The following is a 21,875-nucleotide window of genomic DNA, read 5'->3' as shown; positions in this document are numbered from 1 at the left end:
ATGGGCAAAAGACAAGAATAGGCACTTCTCCAAAGAGGACTTCCAGATGGCCAACTGACACATGAAAAAATGCTCAACATCGCTCATCATCAGGGAAATACAAATCAAAACCACAATGAGATACCACTTCACACCTGTCAGAATGGCTAACATTAACAACTCAGGCAATAACAGATGTTGGTGTGGATGCAGAGAACGAGGATCTCTTTTGCATTGTTGGTGGGAATGCAAACTGGTGCAGCCACTCTGGAAAACAGTATGGAGGTTCCTCAAAAAATTAAAAATAGAACTACCCTACACCCAGCAATTGCACTAATATGTATTTATCCAAGGGATACAGGGATGCTGTTTTGTTTTTTTTGTTTGTTTTTTTTTTTTTTTTAATTTTTTTTTTTCAACGTTTTTTATTTATTTTTGGGACAGAGAGAGACAGAGCATGAACGGGGGAGGGGCAGAGAGAGAGGGAGACACAGAATCGGAAACAGGCTCCAGGCTCCGAGCCATCGGCCCAGAGCCTGACGCGGGGCTCGAACTCACGGACCGCGAGATCGTGACCTGGCTGAAGTCGGAGGCTTAACCGACTGCGCCACCCAGGCGCCCCAGGGATGCTGTTTTGAAGGGACACATGCACCCCCATGTTTATAGCAGCACTATCAACAGCCAAAGTATGGAAAGAGCCCAAATGTCCATTGATGGATGAATGGATAAAGAAGATGTGGTATATATATACAATGGAGTATTACTTGGCAATCAAAAAGAATGAAATCTTGCCATTGGCAACTACATGGATGGAATTAGAGTGTATTATGCTAAGCGAAATTAGTCAGAGAAAGACAAATGTCATATGACTTCACTCATATGAGGACTTTAAGACACAGAACAGATGAACATAAGGGAAGGAAAGCAAAAATAATATAAAAACAGGGAGAGGGACAAAACAGAAGAGACTCTTAAATATGGAGAACAAAGAGAGGGTTCCTGGAGGGGTTGTGGGAGGGGGGATGGGCTAAATGAGTAAGGGGCATTAAGGAATCTACTCCTGAAATCATTGTTGCATTATAGCTAACTAATTTGCATGTAAATTAAAAAAATTTAAAAAGGGAAAAAAAGGGTCTCTTATGGTTTGCCTCCCTCTCTGTTTTTATCTTATTTTTTCTTCCCTTCCCCTGCGTTCATCTGTTGTGTTTCTTAACTTCCACGTGTGAGTGAAATCATGGTATTTGTTATTCTCTGGCTGACTTATTTCATTCAGCATAATACCTTCCAGTTCTATCCATGTTGCAAATGGCAAGGTTTCATTCTTTTTCATCACTGAGTAGTATTCCAGTGTGTGTGTGTGTGTGTGTGTGTGTGTGTTTATCTATATACCACATCTTCTTTATCCATTCATCAGTCGATGGACATTTGGACTCTTTCCATAATTTGGTTATTGTTGACAGTGTTGCTATAAACATTGGGATGCCTGTGCTCCTTCGAATTAGCATTTTTGTATCCTTTGATTTTCTGCCTTGATTTCAAGGAATAAACACAATCTTTCAGGACATCGTTGCAGATCAGATAAAGAAACCTGAGCACAAGCACAAGAATTTAGTGAATCTGTAGTAGTTTGAACATTAACATTAATTAAATGTTCATCTTGGTGGTGTCATCAAAAATAGCAAAGAAAGGACCTATGCAAACTCACTCTTACCTACATAAAAGCAATGAAAAAGCCCACAAAAATTGCCAGGATCAATTTCTTCAGAACTCTGGAAAGTAACCAAAGGCCTACAGCCACTTGAGGAATGCTCATTAAAGAAAAATGGCTGAATCTTAGTAAGGACAGTGAACTTCGTGACGTTTTAACTTGCCCTAGTCCTATCCCCCACTCTCCAGCTCTGTAACAACCTTGAAAAACAGGCCACATCCCCAGTGCAACCTGGCAGTCAATGAAGAAAACAGTACAGAGCCAGACCTCTTTCTAGGTCTTACTCCCAAAGAAATGTCATTATTGGCACTGTCTTGTGGTTCCTTGGAAGATTACACTTAACGAGGCCAGCTATATTTGGAGTTGGAGCTTGCTCAGAATGAAAAAACTTCTCCCTAGGGGTAATTTGCTGAAAGCATTTACAGACAAGTGTTTTACTTTGCAGGTGCCTAAGTTACTGGACAACTGTTAGGACAAACAATAGACTAACCAAAAAGCTTAAAAAGAAAACCTGGGGGAGGGATGCCTGGGTGGCTCAGTTGGTTAAGCGTCCATCTTTGGCTCAGGTCATGATCTCAAGGTTTGTGGGTTTGAATCCCTCATCGGGCCCTGTGCTGACAGCTCAGAGTCTGGAACCTGCTTTGGATCTGTGACTCTCTCTCTCTCTTTCTCTCTCTCTCTCTCTGCCCCTCCCTTGCTCACACTGTCTCTCTCTCTCAAAAAAAATTAACATAGAAAAAGAAATAAAACCTGGGGGAGATCAAAGTTTTGAGATGATGTGAGGAGCTCTGCATACCCAATACCCCCCAAAACAAACAAAGCTGGTTAAAATTAAAATTAAATTAAATTAAATTAAATTAAAATAAAATCTCTGGAAATTGTCCTAATGACATATAGCCAATGAAGACCCATTTATTTAAGGAAACCTCCTACAACTTAGTAAGAATAGGGAGAGTCTGTGGCATAGGAGCCACAACCAATTCCCTCCCTGCTTCTCACCCTCTCTCCCCAACTCAGCTCGAAGGAAACTTCATTTTGAGTCCGTGTAGTCAAAAAGAGATTCCCAGAGTGCCTGGCAGTTTCAGTTAGTGGAGTATGTGACTCTTGATCTCAGGGTCGTACACATTGGGTGTAGAGATTACTTTAAAATCTCCAAAAAGAGGCGCCTGGGTGGCTCAGTCGGTTGAGCTTCCAACTTCGGCTCGGTCATGATCTTGCGGTCTGTGAGTTCTAGCCCCGCGTTGGGCTCTGTGCTGACAGCTCAGAGCCTGGAGCCTGCTTCGGATTCTGTGTCTCCCTTTCTTTCTGCCCCTCCCCCACTCATGCTCTGTCTCTCTCTCTCTGTCAAAAATAAACAAACATTAAAAAAAATTAAATCTTGGGGCGCCTGGGTGGCGCAGTCGGTTAAGCGTCCGACTTCAGCCAGGTCACGATCTCACGGTCCGTGAGTTCGAGCCCCGCGTCAGGCTCTGGGCTGATGGCTCAGAGCCTGGAGCCTGTTTCCGATTCTGTGTCTCCCTCTCTCTCTGTCCCTCCCCCGTTCATGCTCTGTCTCTCTCTGTCCCAAAAATAAATAAACGTTGAAAAAAAAAAATTAAATCTTAAAAAAAAAAGATACAGTTCCCTCTCCCGTAAGCTCCCAATCAAGTCTCATCATATCTCACAAGGAGGAGAAAGCTTTCAGCATTTCTCATCCCCTCCTACTCCAAGCTAACTAAGTTCAACTTCCAGTGAGTGTGGCAGAGAGGTAAGGGGCTTCCTTCCTTTATCCAGCCTCTATTCATAGGATGGAGGTTCTGTCCCAGGTGTGACAGTCTAAAAAATATCAGGTTCTGACTGCCCTCATGCCTGCTTTCTCGCAGAGCAGGGATCTCATGCTGGGAGAAGCAAGCCAAGAGGACCAGAGGCTACTGCTCTACCAGGTGCCCAGAGTAGTACCTCAGAGACGTTGCCCAGGGGACAGGCAGTCCATAAGAAAAGACACATGAGACTTTCTACAAAGGAACTGACTTTATTTGAGACAAGGTATGTGAAAGTTCAAGCCTAAGCGCACTCTCAAAAACAAAACCAAGCCAATAGCTCCCCACTAGGCTAAACCATAGGCTATTTAATCTCCAGAGAGAACCTGGGAAAAAGACTGCTAAGAAAAGCCCTCCTGAGGTCAGGACAAACTTCAAAGACCAGCCTCAAATTTATCCCTCCCCAATTTAATTGGGTCAGAATGCTATGTAATATATGCCCCAGGGCACTGTCACAAACAATAGAGCCATCAGTCAGTAATTAGTGGAGCCTAACTGTTAGTGTGTGATACCACATGAAGAGGACAGCTTAACAGAGAAGTCAGGGAAAGACACCATCAAAGAGAGCCTGCTACAATTACTATCATCCCAAAGTGACTGCGCACTTGCCCAAGGCTATGCCCTCTGAGAAGCAAAACCAAATGTTTCCCACTGGGGGGGAATACACCTAACCAAAATAGTGGAGTCAAGTCAGAGAATAAACAAACAAGCAAACAACAACAAAAACAGTACCCAGGCAGGGAGAAGGGAATCCGTATCCAGAGTTGCTACGATGTACTACCTAAAATGTCCAGTTTTCAACAAAAATTATGAGACATGCAAAGAAAGAGAAAAGCGTGACCCCTACACAAGCAAAAGATCAGGTTACAGACACTGCGTGAGAGAGGAACCAAATGTCAGATTTAACAGACTTCAGTGTAGCCCTTCTAACAATGTTCAAAGAACTAAAGAAAGCCATGCTTAAAGAAACAAAGGAAGGCATGGCGACAATGTCTCATCAAATAGAGAATATCAATAAAGAGGTAGAAAGTATTATTTTTTAACAATAAAAATTCTGGATTTGAAAAGTACACTAATCAAAAGGAAAAATTCATTACTCAACAGTAGGTCTGGACTGGCAGAAGAATCAGAAGACTTGAAGATAAATAGATAGAGATTATGGAATCCAGAGAACAGAGAGAAAATGAAATGAAGAAAAATGAATGGAGTCTCAGAGAAAAGTGAGACATCTTCAAGAATACCAATATAGGGGTGCCTGGGTGGCTCAGTTGGTTGAGCATCCAACTCTTGATTTCGGTTCAAGTAGTGATCTCCAGTTTGTGAGATTGAGCCCTGTGTTGGGCTCCATGCTGGCAGCTCAGAGCCTGCTTGGGATTCTCTCTCTCCCTCTCTCTCTCTCTCAGCCCCTCCCCTGCATGTGTGCTCTCTCTCCCTGTCTCTCTCTCTCTCTCTCTCTCTGTCTCAAGATACATAAATAAACATCAGAAAGAAAAAAGAATACCAGCATAGATGTAATAAGAGTACCAGAGGACAGGAGAAAAGAATAGAAAAAAAGTTGAAGAAAACTTGGTTAAACACTTTCCAAATTTGCTAAAATATGAAGCTCAATGAACTCTGAGTAGGATAAGTACAAAGAGATCCACACTCAGAAACATTACAGTAAGAGTACTGAAAGACAAAGAGAAAGTCTTGGAAACATTAAGAGAAAAAAAAAAAAATCATCACATGCAAAGCATCTACAATAAGATTAACAACTGACTTCTTATCCAAAATGACGGAGGCCAGAGGCAGTGGGATGACATATTCAAAGTACAGTTGAGTCCCATTGTTCATGGTAGTTATATTCTATAAAGTCACTGCAAACACTGAGTTAGCAAATACTAAATCACTGTTCCTAGGAGGAAATACAAGGTTAAGTTCATGCCAGCCTCTGGTCACAATATTTTTGTCAACTGATCAATATAAGGTTGACCCTTGAACAGCACAGATGTTGGGATGCCAATCTCCCATATAGTAAAAAATCTATGTATAACTTTTGACTCCCCCAAAACTTAACTACTGGGAAGCCTACTGTTGACCAGATGCTTTACCAATAATATAAATAACACATATTTTATATGTTACATGTATTATATTATATTCTTACAATACCTAACTTTTTCTTAATTTTTTTGGCATTTCTAGGCTACATGGTTTATCTATGTGTTTTTATTTTTTAATTTTTTTAACATTTATTTTATTTTTTTGAGAGACCAAGAGAGACAGAGCACTAGCAGGGGAGGGGCAGAGACACAGAATCTGAAGATACAGAAGGAGACACAGAATCTGAAGCAGGATCCAGGCTCTGAGCTGTCAGCACAGAGCCCAACACGGGGCTCAAACCCATGAATGCAAGATCATGACCTCAGCTAAAGCTGGACATCTACAAGTTTTCTTAAATTGTAAATTTCAGTCTTCAAAAAATTTTCCAATCTATTTATTGAAAAAAAATTCCATGTGCAAATGGACTTGTGTAGTTCAAACTCATGTTTTTCAAAGTTTGTATAACCTTGTTTTATGTGTGTTTCTGCTTAAAGACACCTTATTTAATATATATTATTCATTCACTAACATTAAACTCATGGCCAACCGCACTATAATTCATGCCTGAATGAACCTCCTCTAGCACATGTATTTTTCTCCTAAGGCACATTATGGCCTTCTTGCATATAGGAACATTGGACAGCACTTCAGCACTATTTTTGGGAACTATTTAAACAGTGAATACACCAATAAAATGCACAGAAATGCAAAATCATGGCACTAACTAGACCACGACAAGGACACTTGTTAATTATAAGAGGTGAAATAAGAGGGCATAGCATCACTCTGTTCAACCTCAGCTGGGAGCACACACAATAAAATTTAGTAAGTAAGCAAATTTGCAAATAGAGAATCTGTGAATAATAAGGATCAACTGTACTGAAAGAAAAAAAAATCAACCAATAAGTCTTATATCCAGCAAAACTATCTTTCACAAATGAAGGTAAAATTGGTGGCTCTATAGGTTAAGCATCTGACTTTGGCTCAGGTCATGGTCTCATGGTTCATGAGTTCAAGCCCTGCATTTGGCTCTGCACTGACAGTGTGGAGCCTGCCCTGGATTCTATCTCTCTGCCTCTCCCCTACTTGCTCTCTCTCTCTCTCTCTCAAAATAAATAAAAAACTTTTAAAACTTTTATAAAAATTATGATATTATCAGATAAACGAAGCTGAGAAAATTTGTTAGCAGACCTGCCTTACAAGAAATACTAAGAAATATATCAGGCTGAATGCAAGTAAACCCAGACAGAAATTCAAATCCACACATAAAAAAACAAAAGTACCAATTAAGGTGATTATGTCATTATGTCAGTATGAATGCATATTTTTGTTTTCTTCTCTTAAATGATTTTAAAAGCAATAGTATAAAACAATATGTGTATAATTGTGTTGTTGGGTCTATAATATATACAAATGTATATATAAAAACACATAAAAATATATTTGACAACATCTCAAAGAAGGTGGGTGGGATGAAAGTTGTATTGGTGTAAGTAAATTATGCCAGATGGTAACCCGAACCCACAGAAACAAACTAAGAGAACCAGAAATGGTGGAATAAATATAAGGAATTCTAAATAAATGGTGCCTGGGTGGCTCAGTTGGTTAAGCACCTTTCTTTTGACCACAGCTCAGGTCTTGATCTCAGGGTCGTGAGTTCAAGCCCTGTATTGAGCTTCCTGCTGGGTGTTGGAGCCTACTTAAAAGAAAAAAAAAAAAAAGGAAATGCTAAATATATACTTGTTCTTTCTTTTCTCAGCTTTTTAAATGACATAAAATGATAAAAATGTATAACAATGTATTGTCAGGTTTGAAACATGTAGTGATATGTGTTAACACTAACAGCATAAAAATGGGAAGGGGGGATAGAGTGACATAGGAGTAACATTCTATATCCCCATGGAATTAAGTTAGCATAAATTCAAAGTAGATTCTGATTAGTTAATATGCATATGGTAAGCCCTAAAGCAACCATTAGGAAAATAAATAAAAAATCAGTAAAAAAAAATTATAGAAAAAAATGATGTATGACAATATGTACTCAATGCAAAATAAAACAATAAAGGAAATTTAGATTCAAAGATACAAATAGGTTGAGGGCACCTGGGGGACTCTGACTCAGGTCATGATCTCTCGAGAGTTCCAGTCCCACATTGGGTGAGCTCAAGCCCCGCTTCAGGTGAGCCCTGCTTCTCTCTCTCTCTCTCTCTCTCTCTCTGCCCCTCGTGGGATTCTCTCTTTCTCTCCCTCTCTCTGTCCCTCACTAACTTGTGCCCTCTCTCTCTCTAAAACAAACAAACAAAAAACAAATAAAAAAGAAAGATACAAATAAGTTGAAAGTAACTGAATGGAAAAAGATCATGCAAAAAGCAACCCTAAGAGAGATGGAGAGAGAGAATCCCATGAGGGGGCACAGAGACGTGTAACATGGGTATATCCTTTGCGGGGAGATCTGCATATTCAAATATGTCCAAAATATTATTACTGTACCTCCCAACTTTGTGAAGTAGACAGCATCAATTTTATCATCCCAAATTTGCATTTGATAAAACTAAAGTTTCAAAAAGTTCATACGTAAAAGTGTTTCAGTCTCAGCATCCCTATGAAGTAAGTACTGTATCCTCTTTTCCAGGTGACAAAACTGAGGAAGACGTTAAACCACTATGTGGTGAGCGGGTTCAAACTCAGGCAGTCTGATTCCAGAATGTGTATTTTTGTTTTGCTTTTCAGGACTTTTTGGGTTTGTTTTGTCTCATTTATTTAAGAGAGACAGAGACAGCATGAGTTGAGGAGAGGCAGAGAGCCCACCGTGGGGCTCGAACTCACGAACCGTAAGATCACGACCTGAGCTGAAACCCAGAGTCGGATGCCTAACTGACTGAGCCACCCAGGCGCTCCTTGCTTTGGTTCAGATTAAAGGAAAGCAAAATGACATGGGCCACACAATATGCATTTGCGAGCTGAATATGGCCTTGGGCCACCATTTGAAGCCTCCATCCTGGAGTCAGAGGGACACGGGTTTGAGTCCCAGGCCTGACACTTACCACATGTGTGGTCTTGAGCAAAAGGTCAACATCTACCTCACAAGGTTCGTGCGAGCCCCTCGGGAGGCACGCAGGTTCCCCCTCCAATGTAGCCATTGCCCCCTGGCACAAAGGAACTCAATAAAAGTGTGTTGAAATAATAGAATTCAAGCTTCTGGAGCTAACCTCATTTCTCCGCAGTTCTGGGAAGTAAATTCGCAGAAGCAGGAAGAAAAGGAACCTTGCAGCCCCCACACTTACCATCATTGCCCTCCGTCACCTCGCAGAGGGATCGGCAAGAACAAATTGTGATAAGTTCCACGCAAGAAAAGAACACCGTGAGGGAGGCTTATAAACAGCATATATTTCAGACTGGGGGTTCAGGGAGAGTCACTGTGTGGAGGTAGATAAAATATTGGTCCAATGCAAGGGAAGCAATACTCCTACCGCACTCCCACTGGTCAGGCTACATATAGAAAATGGTATTCTATTTTGGATGCTGCATTTTAACAGGAACAGAGTCAACCCTGCACTCATCCAGAAAAGCGCTATCCCAGCTGATGAAAGGTTTAATATTCACCATAAATATTCAGGTCCCTCATCCAACAAATATCAATTGAGTACAAAACACTACTTGATACTAGAGAGAGTTTAAAAATAAAGACACCAGGGGTGCCTGGGTGGCTCAGTCGGTTAGGTGTCAGACTTCGGCTCGGGTTATGGTCTCATGGCTGGTGGGTTCGAGCCCTGCGCGGGGCTCTGTGCTGACAGCTCAGAGCCCGGAGCCTGCTTTGGCTTCTGTGTCTCCCTCTCTCTCTCTGTCCCTCCTCCACCACCACTATCTCTCTCTCTCAAAAATAAATAAACATTAAAAAAATTTGTTTAATGTAAAAATTTAAAAATAAAAATAGGGACACTAGCATTGTGGCCTTCTGGAAATTTTACAACTTAGTAGGGAGGGCAGGGTGAGTACATAAGGAAATAGAATGCAAAGTTGACGTTTGCGCCAAGACATAAGAAGGATAGATACAGCACGTACAGGTGTGGTAGGTGCAGCATCTCATAAAAGGGTGGTATTTGAGCTAATTCTGGAACTGGAAAGGATTCCTTTTACTGAAAAACCCATGCCACCTAAGGAGAATCCAAAATAGCAGCATGAGCAGAGGTACAGAAGCAGGGATGTATGCCAGTGAGAAGTCCGGTTTGGCCAGAGCAAAAGGTTCATCTAGGAAGTGAGCCCGGAAAAATAGATTTGGATCAAAGTAAGTAGAGCCTGGGATGTTGGTAAAGGAATTTGGACGTTATTTGGTAGTTAATGGGAGGAATTAAGAATTTCTAATGAGGAACATTGTAATGAACACTGCTGTTCTGCCTGGTCAACACTGTCTGGGGCTAGGGCCCCAATTTTCTTTTTTTTTTAAATTTTTTTAAATGTTTATTATTGAGGGAGAGAGAGAGGGAGCATGAGCAGGAGAGGGGCAGAGAGAGAAGGAGACACAGAATCCGAAGCAGGCTCCAGGCGCTGAGCTGTCAGCACAGAGCCCAACACGGGGCTCGAACCCACGGACCGCGAGATCATGACCTGAGCCAAAGTTGGACGCTTAACCGACTGAGCCACCCAGGCACCCCTAGGACCCCAATTTGCTGTGGGAAACCCATCCCTTCCCCAGCTAGTTCAGGTGACACAAGTAGAGATAGCTAAACCCTCAGTTCCACACTGATTGGTTCAGGGATTTTTTTTTTTTTTTAACATTTATTTATTTTTGAGAGACAGAGCATGAGCAGGGGAGGGGCAGAGAGAGGGAGACACAGAATCAGAAGTAGGCTCCAGGCCCCAAGTTGTCAGCACAGAGCCCGACATGGGGCTCAAACCCACAAACCATAAGATGATGACCTGAGCTGAAGTCGGAGGCTTAACTGACTGAGCCACCCAGGCACCCCTTGGTTCAGGGATTTGTACAGGCTCCAAGCAGAACCAATAACCAATGGGAGCCAATGGGAGTCAAATCTGAAGTTTTTGGTACAAGGAGACAGAGAGAGGTCACCTTTTCCCTCTGCTGGAGTTACTGGGGGAAAAAATCAGACATAAATCTAGAACTGCTGGCATTCTTGATGCCATGAGAGGAACCACCTGAGACAGGAATCAATTCAGAAGAAAGCAGAGCTTAGGGCTGGGACCCAAATCTGAATGATATTGAGTCCCTGAGCCAAATGCACCTTAATATCTACCTTTAAACTTTTCAGTAAGCTAATAAATTCCCTCTCTTGTTTAAGTTGGTTTGAGCTGGGTCTTTGACCTCTTGTTACTGAAAGATTCCTGCATGGTGTGCCTGGGTGGCTCGGTCAGTTAAGCCTCTAAGTCTTGATTTTGGCTCAGGTCATGATCTTATGGTTCATGGGTTCGAGCTCCGAGTTGGGTTCTGTGCTGACAGTGCAGAGTCTGCTTGGGATTCTTTCTTCCTCTCCCCCACCATGCCCACTCTTTCTTTTCTTTTCAATTTTTTTATTACGTTTGTTTATTTTTTTATTACATTTATTTATTTTTGAGAGACAGAGTGAGACAAAGTGAGAGTGGGGGAGGGGCAGGGAGAGAGGGTGACACAGAATCCGAAGCCGGCTCTGGGCTCTGAGCTGTCAGCCCAGAGCCCAACGCAGGGCTCGAACCCACCAACCGTGAGATCATGACCTGAGCCGAAGTCGGACGCTTAACCAACTGAGCCACCCAGGCGCCCCTCACTCTTTCAAAAATAAATAAGTAAACTTAAAAAAAAAAAAAAAGCATGGAAGATTCCTGCTTGATACAAACCTTATAAGGGCTGAAGACAGGAGACTAAGTCAATACAATAGTAATAGGACAATACAATAGTAAAGACTAAGGAACTGGGAGCGCCCGGGTGGCTCAGTCAGTTAAGCTTCCCACTCTTGATTTCAGCTCAGGTCATGATCTCGAGGTTCATGAGTTCAAGCCCTGCGTCAGGCTCTGTACTGACAGTTTGGAACCTGCTTAGGATTCTCTCTCTCTCTGCTCCTCCTCTGCTCACACTTTCTCTCCCCCACAATAAATAGATAAACGTGAAACAAAACAAAAGGCTAAGGAACTGTTAGATTAAAGGAAATGAAGGAGTCATAACAACTAAATGCAACATGTGATCCTAAATTGGATCCTGAACCAGAAAACGGAGGTTAGTGGGACAATTGGCAAAATCTGAAAAAAAAAATAAATCTATAGGTTAACTCTACTGATGTTAATGTCTTGATTTTAATAATTGGATTGTGTTAAAAAAATAATCGTATTGTGTTTATTGACACTCTTAACATTTGCAGAGCGTTGATGAAGGGTATGCGGAAATTCTTCGAACTATTTTTGCAGCTTTTTGGTAAGTTCTGAAAACATCTAAAAAGTTAAAAAGTAAAAAAATTAAAATATGAAATTTGGGTTTGATCAACAGAGGCGATGGCCTTGGGAACGCCGATGGTAATAAATTGGCAAGGACTTGGCTGGATACGGAGAGGAGTGGAAAAAGGAGACAATATCTGGGTTCAACGCTGAGAGCATTGTGGCCCTACTCACTGGCACAAGCACAATCTGGAAGACAAGCAGGTTTGAAGTAGAAAGGGCACATTTCACAGGATGTGCTGAATTTTAAGTACCAGCAAGCCTCCAGGTGAAGCCGTCCAGCAAACGCTGAAACTTTGCAACTGGGATTAAGGGCAAAGACGATGCCAAGGACAGACGTTTCCATAAAGGAGAAAGTTCACAGGAGTATGATGTGACCAAGGGTGACACTGTCGAGGAAGGAGCCCAGTGGGGCAGGCAGTGCTGACCACAAAGATGTCAGAGAAGGGATAATCATCTGCAGAATGCTTATGCCAGAGGAGGGATGTTTGAGTACAGTTCATCTCGGAGATATGAAGAAGTGTCGAAACAAACAAGAAAACTCTATCAGAGGTTTTGGGGGTTAAAAAAAAACCCTAGTTCTTAAATCTTCATAAATTATTAAATGTGTTTTCACTCCTATTCCTGAACATTGGCTGCCTTCTTGGATTGCACTGACTGGTTGAGTTGGTAGAAATGGGAACATTCACTGGTGCTCTTCAGATGTTACTCCCTCGTTAATTAATGTTCAATAAAGCTCTTCAAATGTTACTCCCTCGCAAATTACCCACTGGCCTCTTTTGGGACCTTAACAACACAAATAAGGACTGGTTTAACATTTAATCTGGGTAGGGGCGCCGGGTGGCTCATTCGGTTAAGTTTCTAACTCTCGGTTTTAGCTCAGGTCATGATCTTATGGTTCATGAGTCTGAGCCCCACATCGGGCTCTCTGCTGTCAATGCAGAGTCCTCTTCGGATCCTCAGTCTCCCTCTCTCTCTCTCTGTCCCTCTCCCCAGCTTGCACTCTCTCACTCTCTCAAAATAAATAAATAAACTTTTAAAAAAAAGACCTGGTCTGGGTAGATTCAGAGGCTAGAACTTAGCCATATATGTGGCAGTTGTTAGAAAACCTCTAACAGTGAGCTGTGAGGTAATGATGGAGAAAATTATTCCTAAAGCTCCTTCCAGATCAGTAGTTCAGTAAGCTTCTGGGTTTGTGTTCCTGTTAAATGTTCAGAGTATCTGCTTCATGTGGCTTCTGTGAGAAGGACGGAAGATAAAGTACATTAAAGTGCCTGGAGCAGAATAGCTGTTCAGTCTTTATTAGTCAGATACCAATCTATGAAATAGACCAAGAAATCCCAAGCAAGTACCAACCTCGGCCACTAGAGGGGGATTTCAGTCACCCTCCTTTAAAAGACACTCTCAGATACCGCTTGATGGTGCAGACACCCCTCCCGATGCACCAGCCTTTCCTCTGCCGGGAAAGCCAGTCCCACTCAGGAAACCTGGCTCCACGCTGAACTCCATGGTGTTTTCTCTGAGTCATTATATTCTCCCACAGTTGCAAAATGATCTGGCAAAAGTCCCTCAAAGGCTTTTACTGCTTACCGAGTAACATCCAAACTCCCTGCCTGAATCCAAAGCCTTCCTCAGTCTGGCCCCAACCTACCTCTCCAGCCTGAACTCCCTTCAGTCCTTTATACTGCGGCCACACTGGACAAATCAGCTCCTGCCTATATGTCGGGGCACATGCAGCTCCTTCTTGACGCCTTCCCTCTATCCTGACCTTCTGAAACCATACTTCTTTTTCAGGAATGTAAATGTACCTCCCTCTTAACTCCCTTCTTACTTCTCTAGAAAAGAGTGATCTCTCCCACCGTTGAGCTCCCACACCATATATTATATATCCATCTATCTTGTATTTCATTGATTTATGTATGTGCACCTTTTCTCTTCAATAGATTAGGAACTCTTTGGGTAGAGAGGCCAGGGAGTAATCTGCCCAGGATCACACAGCGAGTCAGGACGGGATTCTAGCCCAGGAAATCCAGAGAGCTCTTGCTCTTAACCACGAATTCACAGCTATATAGTAACCTTTCATCAACCACAGCGCCTAGCTCAGAGCTTTGCACACAGTGCTATGCAATAGCTTATCAAATGTATAACTAAAAAACAAAAAACAAAAAACAAAAACCTCCCCCAAACATTGATCTAATTAGCATCTCTTAAACCTTCACCGACTCCTGGGCTATTGGGAACCAGCAACTGAGTCTCATTAATCTGCACTACAGTGCCTGGCTGTAGATCTAATTATGAGCCATTTCAGAAGCATAATTACTGTTCCATTTGGTTTCTTGATCTGTAATGCATGTAAGGATCTACTCCCAGCTTCTAAGGGATTAAAAAAAACCCAACATGATTACTTTCTGAGGCCTGAGAGATGTGTTTGGTGAAGTTTCAGCTCACATCTTTTCTGTGAAGTGAGGGGGGTGGACATGGTGGTCCTTTCTTTGGTTTTAAGTCTATGATTCCGGGAGATAGGAAGGAATAAAAAAGAGCCTCTGCTTCTGCGTCAGAAGATACCATTTTGAGTCTCAACTCCCCAACTCAGATTCCCCATCTGTAAAATTTGATTCATCCGGGCAAAAAGCTTTGAATATCTGAGTGCCCCGCAAGGGAGGGGCAGTAAAGAGCAAGGCAGAAGTGGTCCCTGCTCATCCAGCTAAGAAACTCGGTGGACACCTATAGTGTGGGGTTGTCCTGTGGAAGAAACTCAAGTGGTCAAAGTATGGTGCAAACTACAAAGTCTGGTACCAAATCAAAAGCTGATGATCTTGACAGGATCCCGGTTTTGTCAAGTCCAACGACAACAAAGCTTATCTCTTTTGCTGTTTTGGGGAAAAGCCTGATAGTGTGTTTTAACCAAACCTAATCAACACCGCATGCAGCTTTTGTGACTTTCTGCGGCAGTTCCACGTAAAGGTGGGCTGAGGTTATCTGTCCTCACTTCCGGCACTGGCCGGTTGCTGGGAGAGGCCAAGTTCCTAGCCCACTCCCGCAGGCCTCGGTCAGTACGCCGTCAGGCTGGGAGCCTGGGCCCCTGGGTTCTCCAGCTGTCAGTCGTCTGACTGACTCCCAGTGACCAGACCCGGCTCAGGCGTCATTCAATGACCTCGTCTGTGAAAGGCAGGCCACATCCGTGAAGAAGCCTGGCTCGGGGAGGCCACCCTCCAGAGCTCTGGGGAGGGTTCCCTTAAGGTTCCATCTCGAGCCCCAGGCTGCAGCAGAGCTGGCAGGGCCAGGCGACTCTGTCCCGGTCCCCGGGCCCGCGTACACTCGCAGGGTGGCTCTGGGGAAGGCCACCGGGCGGACCTGCCGGCTGCTCCGCGTTCGACGGGAGGCCTCGGACCGTGCCCAGACGGCCCCCGGGAGCCCCTAGACTGCCTGGAGCAGCCGGAGCGGCTGGGGTCGCTGGACCAACGCGGAGCAGGGGGTGAGCCGGGCGCGCTCGGGCGCAGGTCACGTGGCGGGCGCGGGGGCGCGCGGGGGCGGGGCCTGGTGCGCGCGGCTCCGCGGGTGGCAGGGCGGGCGGGAAGGGGCGGGGCCTCGGGCGGGGCCGCCGGGGGGAGGCGGGCGGGCCGGCGGGAGGGGAGGAGTGGAGATGGCGGCGGCGGCGGCTCAGGGGGGCGGGGGCGGGGAGCCCGGGGGAGCTGATGGGGTCGGCCCGGGGGTCTCGGGGGAGGTGGAGGTAGTGAAGGGGCAGCCGTTCGACGTGGGCCCGCGCTACACGCAGCTGCAGTACATCGGCGAGGGCGCGTACGGCATGGTCAGGTGAGGGGGCGTTCCGGGGGAGGGGGCTCCTGAGGATGGGGGACCGGGAGGGATGCCGAGGGCCTTCCGGGCCGGGGAGACTCCCAGGGTCCTGAGGAGGCGGGGGCTTCGGGAGGCTGGGGGGAGTCCCACGGAGGGGGCCTTGGGCTGCTTTCTGGGGGAGCGGCGCTGCGTACGTTCTAATGGGAGGGGGCTTGGAGGCCGCAGAAGCGCCCATTCCGTTGTGAGGGGAGGGGCATCTGAGTGTACGTGGGGGAGCTGTGGGGCCCTCGGGGACCCTACGGACTCGGGGAGAGGCGGAGAAACTAAGTATTCTTGGGGAGGTGATATCGTCAGCGAAGAGCGAGCGAAGGACCCTACTTTGGGGAGAGGATGCCTTGGATTCTCCCAGTAAGGCCTGCCAAAGAGTTTGGGAGAGAAGAGCGGAGCTCAGGGCTGGACAGGGTGGGGCAGGCCTTTGGGCCTGGGGCCAGGGGCCCAGTGAGCCATGAGGGGTCCAGGAGTGCCCGCTTGCAACTTTTAGGAGGGATCTGTGAGCTCCCTCATCCCCACTGTGTGCTCTGGGCCTTTGTTCATCTGGGAAGAGCTCTCCTGCCCAGGTGCCTCGCCCTAACACCCGTGTCTGTCTCAGCCCTTCTTTCTGGTCTCTCCTGTGACTCCCTCCTTCTCGCTGTGTGTGCCTCACTGTACATCCTCCACTCATGTCCCACCCCCTGGACCTGTCTTGGGTTGAGGGAGCCCATCCTGGATAGGGGAGGATGAGAGGTCAGGGCAACTAGAATGGACAGGATTGAGGCAAGGGGAAGTCAGTGAGCGGCCAGTCTCTTCCTCTGTTTGTGAAGTCACTGAAGGGCTGCCTGGCTGGTCCCCAGCTTTCTCCCTGGAGATCCCAGGCCTTCACAGCAGGAAGGAACCAGCATTGTTTATGACTTGGCCAGAATCCTCTCTTGCTCCCTCCCCTCCCTGCTCAGGCCTGGGTGGGGCCCCCAGGCCTGGACTCCCCCGATGTAAGGCCACACCGACCACATCTCTCTGGCCCCCTCAGCTCAGCTTATGACCACGTGCGCAAGACTCGCGTGGCCATCAAGAAAATCAGCCCCTTCGAGCATCAGACCTACTGCCAGCGCACGCTGCGGGAGATCCAGATCCTGCTGCGCTTCCGCCATGAGAACGTCATTGGCATCCGGGACATTCTGCGGGCGCCCACCCTGGAAGCCATGAGGGATGTGTATCCTTCACCTTGGCCAGATGGCTGGCCAGGCATGGCCTCAGAGCTGGGCCGGGAGAACGTTGGCTTTCTTTCTGTTTCCTTCTTCCCTGCCACACTCCGAAACAAACCCAGTAAATGAAACTTTCCAGCAGAAAAGAGGCCACAGAGTGTAAGACGACTGGGAGGCCCAAGGTGGATCCTGGCCTGCCGCAGACAGGCTGTGTGGCCTTGGGCAAGTCTGTTCTCCATGCTCTGCCTCATTTGGAGGGGAGGGTGGGGAGGGCTGGGCTCTATGGGAGCTTTGTCTTTTGACATCTGCAGTTCTGTGACGTGATCCGGCCTCTGCCCACAGTCAGTTCTTGTTTAACAGATGATGATTCTTTTCTCTCTGGGTCCTCAGACGGGAAGGAAGGCAGGAAGGAAGAGAACTGCCCCTTTTTTGAGGGCCTACTATGAGTCAAGTGCAGTGCATACCCAGTACTTTGACATCTCTTATTCTACCTTCCAACTGCTGTATGAGATGGGTCATCAGCTCCATTTCAAAGATGAGGAAACTGAGCCTCAGAAAGCCTAACATCAAGTGCTACCCTTGCTGCCTCCTACCCTCCCCCAGATGAGAACTGTCCTTCTTTCTCTGGGACTTCCTGCTCAGAGCCTCACCCCAGTCACCTGTGGACTTGCACTTTGCCCAGGGAGGGCCAGCCTTGCCTTTGTTGCCCTTGCCCCCACCCCCACATTGCTCTCCTAGCTCGCTGTCCACTTCCTGCCAGGCTGCTGTTAGCAGCTTATAGCACCCATCGCCTCTCCCCACCCAACCCACCCCCGGTTAGTCCCAGTTCCCCACCCAAATGTGGGAATTTGCGCTGCACTGTCTGCAGCCCCCACCACAAGCTGTGGGCAGGAAACCTCCACAGTCACCCCCAGCTTGCTGTGCGACCTTAAATAAGGCACTGCGTCTTGCTGGGCCTCTTTGTCTCTTAAAACAGCAGGATTGATCCACATGTTTTCAGAAGGCCCTTTTGAGGCTGATTCTAAAAGACAGTCCTGAGGGTCATCTCGCTGAATCTTCATAACTACTCTCCGAAGAACCGTTCTTTCCCCTACTTTACAGATAAGGAATTAGGGGTGCAGCCGGGTTGAGGTCATAAGGCCAATGAGCAGTGGCGTGGGGGTTTCAGACACCGGCAGGACAACTCCAGAGCGTTGCTCTTGACTGTGAAGCTCTCCTGCCTCCTGCAGGAGGGAAACTGAGGCTACAGAATTGAAGTACTTCTGCTCAGCGCTCCCAGCTGAGATGCAGCAGGGGGCCCGAGCCCAACTGCTGAGTCTGGGCCTTGTCCAGCTCGTGATAAGGGCTGGCAGATCTTTCGAGTCCTAGCTGGAAGGGGACGTAGAGCCTAGTCACCAGAGCCTGTTCTTCTTAACCAAGTGTCTCCTGCTGCCCCCACGTGGGGGGTCTCCGGTGCCATCTTCAGCTACATTGTGCAGGACCTGATGGAGACAGACCTGTACAAGTTGCTCAAAAGCCAGCAGCTGAGCAACGACCACATTTGCTACTTCCTCTACCAGATCCTGCGGGGCCTCAAGTATATCCACTCAGCCAACGTGCTCCACCGGGATTTAAAGCCCTCTAACCTGCTCATCAACACCACCTGCGACCTTAAGGTCAGAGGATTAGGTACCTGTCCCTTCTTCCCATGGGTCTGGGGCTTCCAGGCGGCCATTCCGGCCCGCTCGAGTAGAACATCGCAAGCAAAGGGAACATTGTGGGCAGAGGCGTGGTGAGGTGACCGCTTGGGCCTTGGAGGCCTTAGGCACCGAGCTAAGCAGCCTGGGTTGGCTTCCAGATCTGTGATTTTGGCCTGGCCCGGATTGCCGATCCTGAGCATGACCACACTGGCTTCCTGACAGAATATGTGGCCACACGCTGGTACCGGGCTCCAGAAATCATGCTTAACTCCAAGGTAAAGGGGCCACCGTGCCTGAGGGAAAGGGACCAGGTTCCAGAGAGCTCTAGAGCCACCTCTGAGCCAGGCATGACCCCTAGATGCAGGAAGTCTGCCCCCAGGCCTAGTCACATGACTCTGGTGCTTAGGCTCTGGAAAGAGGCTGAGCATTAACTCCTCCAGGCCTGTGCCCTCTGCCTCCGTGGCTGGTATTAAGTCTAGACTGGAGTCGTGGCTTGGCCCAAACAGCAGGGCCCTGCTGAAGCTGGCCTAGGAGCCCACTACTTTCTCCTCCTCCCCAGGGCTACACCAAGTCCATCGACATCTGGTCCGTGGGCTGCATTCTGGCTGAGATGCTCTCCAACAGGCCCATCTTCCCTGGCAAGCACTACCTGGACCAGCTCAACCACATTCTGGGTGAGGGGGGCCTGGCCAGCTGAGTGGGGGTGGGGGGAGATTAGTGGGAGGTGAGATTTCTTTATAGTCCAGCTACCACCACATGTGGAGCCCCTACAGCATCTCACAGTATTTCGATGAGATACAGGTACTATCCCCATTCGATAGATGGGAAAAGCAAGGCTACACCCCACACTTAGGAAGTGCTAACATCAGAATTTGAACATAACGACTGCCCAAATCCAGATCCCTTGCCCTTCATCACCATAGTATTGGCTGAGAGATTAACTGTCAGGGCCTAGAGCTCGATGGGGGGGACTCTAGTTTCTCTAGTTTCTGTTCCCAGAAGGGAGAGGAGAACTCTCAAAAAGGCACCTGCCTTACCCACAGGGATCCTGGGCTCCCCATCCCAGGAGGACTTGAATTGTATCATCAACATGAAGGCCCGAAACTACCTACAGTCTCTGCCCTCCAAGACCAAGGTGGCCTGGGCCAAGCTTTTTCCCAAGTCAGATGCCAAAGGTGAGAGAGACATGGGGGTCGGTATGGGATAAACACACAGTGCAGAGGAGGGAACATGAGCCAAGCCCCTGGCTGAGTAGACAGAAACCTGGGCATGAGAAGCAAAGCAATGCTTCTGGGAACTCTTCCAGCCTCCCTTTTGACCCCTGACTCTTGCCCTTACCTAGCCCTGGATCTGCTAGACCGGATGTTGACCTTTAACCCCAACAAACGGATCACAGTGGAGGAAGCACTGGCTCACCCCTACCTGGAGCAGTACTACGACCCAACGGATGAGGTGGGCCAGCCACCAGCAACAGGGCTGGTGGGTAGATGGATGGGTAGGCGACCCTCAGTGCCCGGCCTGAGCCTGACTTCTTTACTACCCCAGCCAGTGGCCGAGGAGCCTTTCACCTTCGACATGGAGCTGGATGATCTACCCAAGGAGCGGCTGAAGGAGCTCATCTTCCAGGAGACAGCCCGCTTCCAGCCTGGGGCACTGGAGGCCCCCTAAACTGGACAGACACCTCTGCAGTTTGAGGCCTGGTGAGTGCTCCCCACAGCCCACGCACAGATTCAGCCTACGCCAGTGCGCCCGGCACGCCTCCATACAGTCACAAGCTTGTTCACGCCAATGAGGCGTGTGCATGGTGGCCACAGAAAGGCTAGAGCCTGCCCAGCCACAGACCTGGGGGCCACATGTTCTTTACATCCATCTTCCTTTCCCCTAGTCCCAAAGTCTCCCCCCTGGGCAACACCCTGCACCCTCCAGCCCCCTCAGGGACCTCAGGCCCCTCTCTCCCATCTGAGGGACAGCCAGAGTTCGGCTCTCCCGGTATGGGCAGAGAGGCAGGTGGGGCAGTGATTGCTTTGGGAGGAGCCAGCACCCGGCCTGACCCAGATGCCAGGCTTCCTCACACCTGGTGCCCGGGTCAGCGGTTTGCACACCCACCCACGCAAGGCTCCTTCCTCGAGTCTCCTTTCCACCTTTCCTGCCAGCCGCAGCTTGATGGAAGGAAGGCACACACACCTGGGCTCAAATTCCAGCCCTGCCCCTTAGAAAGAGCTGTGCGATGTTGTGCAAGATACCTCACCTGTCGGTGCCTCAGTTTCCTGGGGAGAGTCCTGATGACGAGAGCAAACACAGGGCACTAATCATTGGTCCGAGAGGCTTATGTGTATTAACTCATTCAGCCCTCCAGCTGTCCCTTGAGATAGGCACCGATGTTATCCTCATTCGCAGTCAAGGAAAACAAGACACATCCCAGTCAGCCGTGAGGAACAAATGAGGGGACTTGAGGTCAGGGCTCTGGCAGGTCATCTGGTGGGTGCTAATGGCTCCTTTCCTGCCTGCCTTTCTGTTTAGGCCCTGCCTCCTGCCTGCCCCTCCCCTGCTGGACTGTTAGAAAATGGACACTGTGCCCCGCCCAGACCCCCCCGGCAGACCGGGTCAGGGCGGAGGGCGGGCCTGGCCACCTTCCCTGATTTTGCTCTGGCCTCCTGCTTCAGGCAGGCCAAGGTTCCCTCCGCCCCACCCCCCTGTCCCTCCCAGGACCTGAGGGGCTTAGGTGGCCCCCCACGCGAACTACCCTCTGCAGCTTGCCTTTGTCTACCCCGGCTATCCCAGTCTCTGGTAGTTCTGGAATGGAAGGGCTCTGGCTGTCCCAGGACCTCCTGAAGGGCAGTGAGGGGATGGGGGACGCTGAGTAAGGGACTCAGGGCAAGCCCTGACCCACTAAACACCCCCCCCCCCATTTTCCCCGAAGGAATATTCCTGAGGCTCAAGGGCTAGTATCCCTGAGAAGCAGGGCCCAGGCCGAAACCCCCTCCCCCAAAGCTGCCACATCTAACACCCCCTGCTGCCTGTGTGTGTGGGCGAACAGAAGTGGGGCTGGGGGCACGAGGAGAGCCTGGTGCCCCTGCCCACCCCTGTGCCTGTATCTAATATATAAAGATAGAATCGTGTATATGATGGCCCTGGCTCTGTCTGTATCCGCCGATGCCCTACCCTAACCATTACT

The 21,875-nt window shown here is 47.8% G+C and overlaps 1 protein-coding gene across 4 annotated transcripts; it reads left to right on the top strand.

The window, feature by feature from the left end:
* Positions 1 to 15,613: 15,613 nt before the first annotated feature.
* MAPK3 (mitogen-activated protein kinase 3) lies at positions 15,614 to 21,821 on the top strand. 4 transcript variants are annotated; one of them, XM_060648897.3, is made up of 9 exons: positions 15,614 to 15,801; positions 16,847 to 17,029; positions 18,487 to 18,676; positions 18,859 to 18,975; positions 19,260 to 19,374; positions 19,744 to 19,875; positions 20,043 to 20,152; positions 20,246 to 20,400; positions 21,221 to 21,821. In XM_060648897.3, the coding sequence occupies exons 1-8, from the start codon at positions 15,632 to 15,634 to the stop codon at positions 20,366 to 20,368; spliced, it is 1,140 nt and encodes a 379-aa protein (XP_060504880.1). In that variant the 5' UTR covers positions 15,614 to 15,631; the 3' UTR covers positions 20,369 to 20,400; positions 21,221 to 21,821. The 4 variants fall into 4 exon arrangements, with proteins under 4 accessions (XP_060504880.1, XP_060504878.1, XP_060504877.1 ...); XM_060648894.3 differs by lacking the exon at positions 15,614 to 15,801 and adding an exon at positions 15,821 to 16,191; XM_060648895.3 differs by having other exon boundaries at positions 20,043 to 20,400.
* The last annotated feature ends 54 nt before the right edge of the window (positions 21,822 to 21,875 follow it).

This window comes from Panthera onca, chromosome E3 (assembly GCF_046562875.1).
Source record: "Panthera onca isolate mPanOnc1 chromosome E3, mPanOnc1 haplotype 2, whole genome shotgun sequence".
In the NCBI taxonomy this organism is placed as follows: domain Eukaryota; kingdom Metazoa; phylum Chordata; class Mammalia; order Carnivora; family Felidae; genus Panthera; species Panthera onca.
The sequence above is the reverse complement of the archived record's forward strand: the minus strand, read 5'-3'. Positions and strand labels throughout refer to the sequence as shown.

Excerpts from the sequence above, each read along its gene's own strand:
- MAPK3 (XM_060648894.3), top strand. The coding sequence starts at position 15,854 with ATGCCGAGGGCCTTCCGGGCCGGGGAGACTCCCAGGGTCCTGAGGAGG. Across the intron at positions 19,375-19,743 it reads CCAGCTCAACCACATTCTGG|GGATCCTGGGCTCCCCATCC; the intron begins GTGAGGGGGGCC and ends CCTTACCCACAG. Across the intron at positions 19,876-20,042 it reads TCCCAAGTCAGATGCCAAAG|CCCTGGATCTGCTAGACCGG; the intron begins GTGAGAGAGACA and ends GCCCTTACCTAG.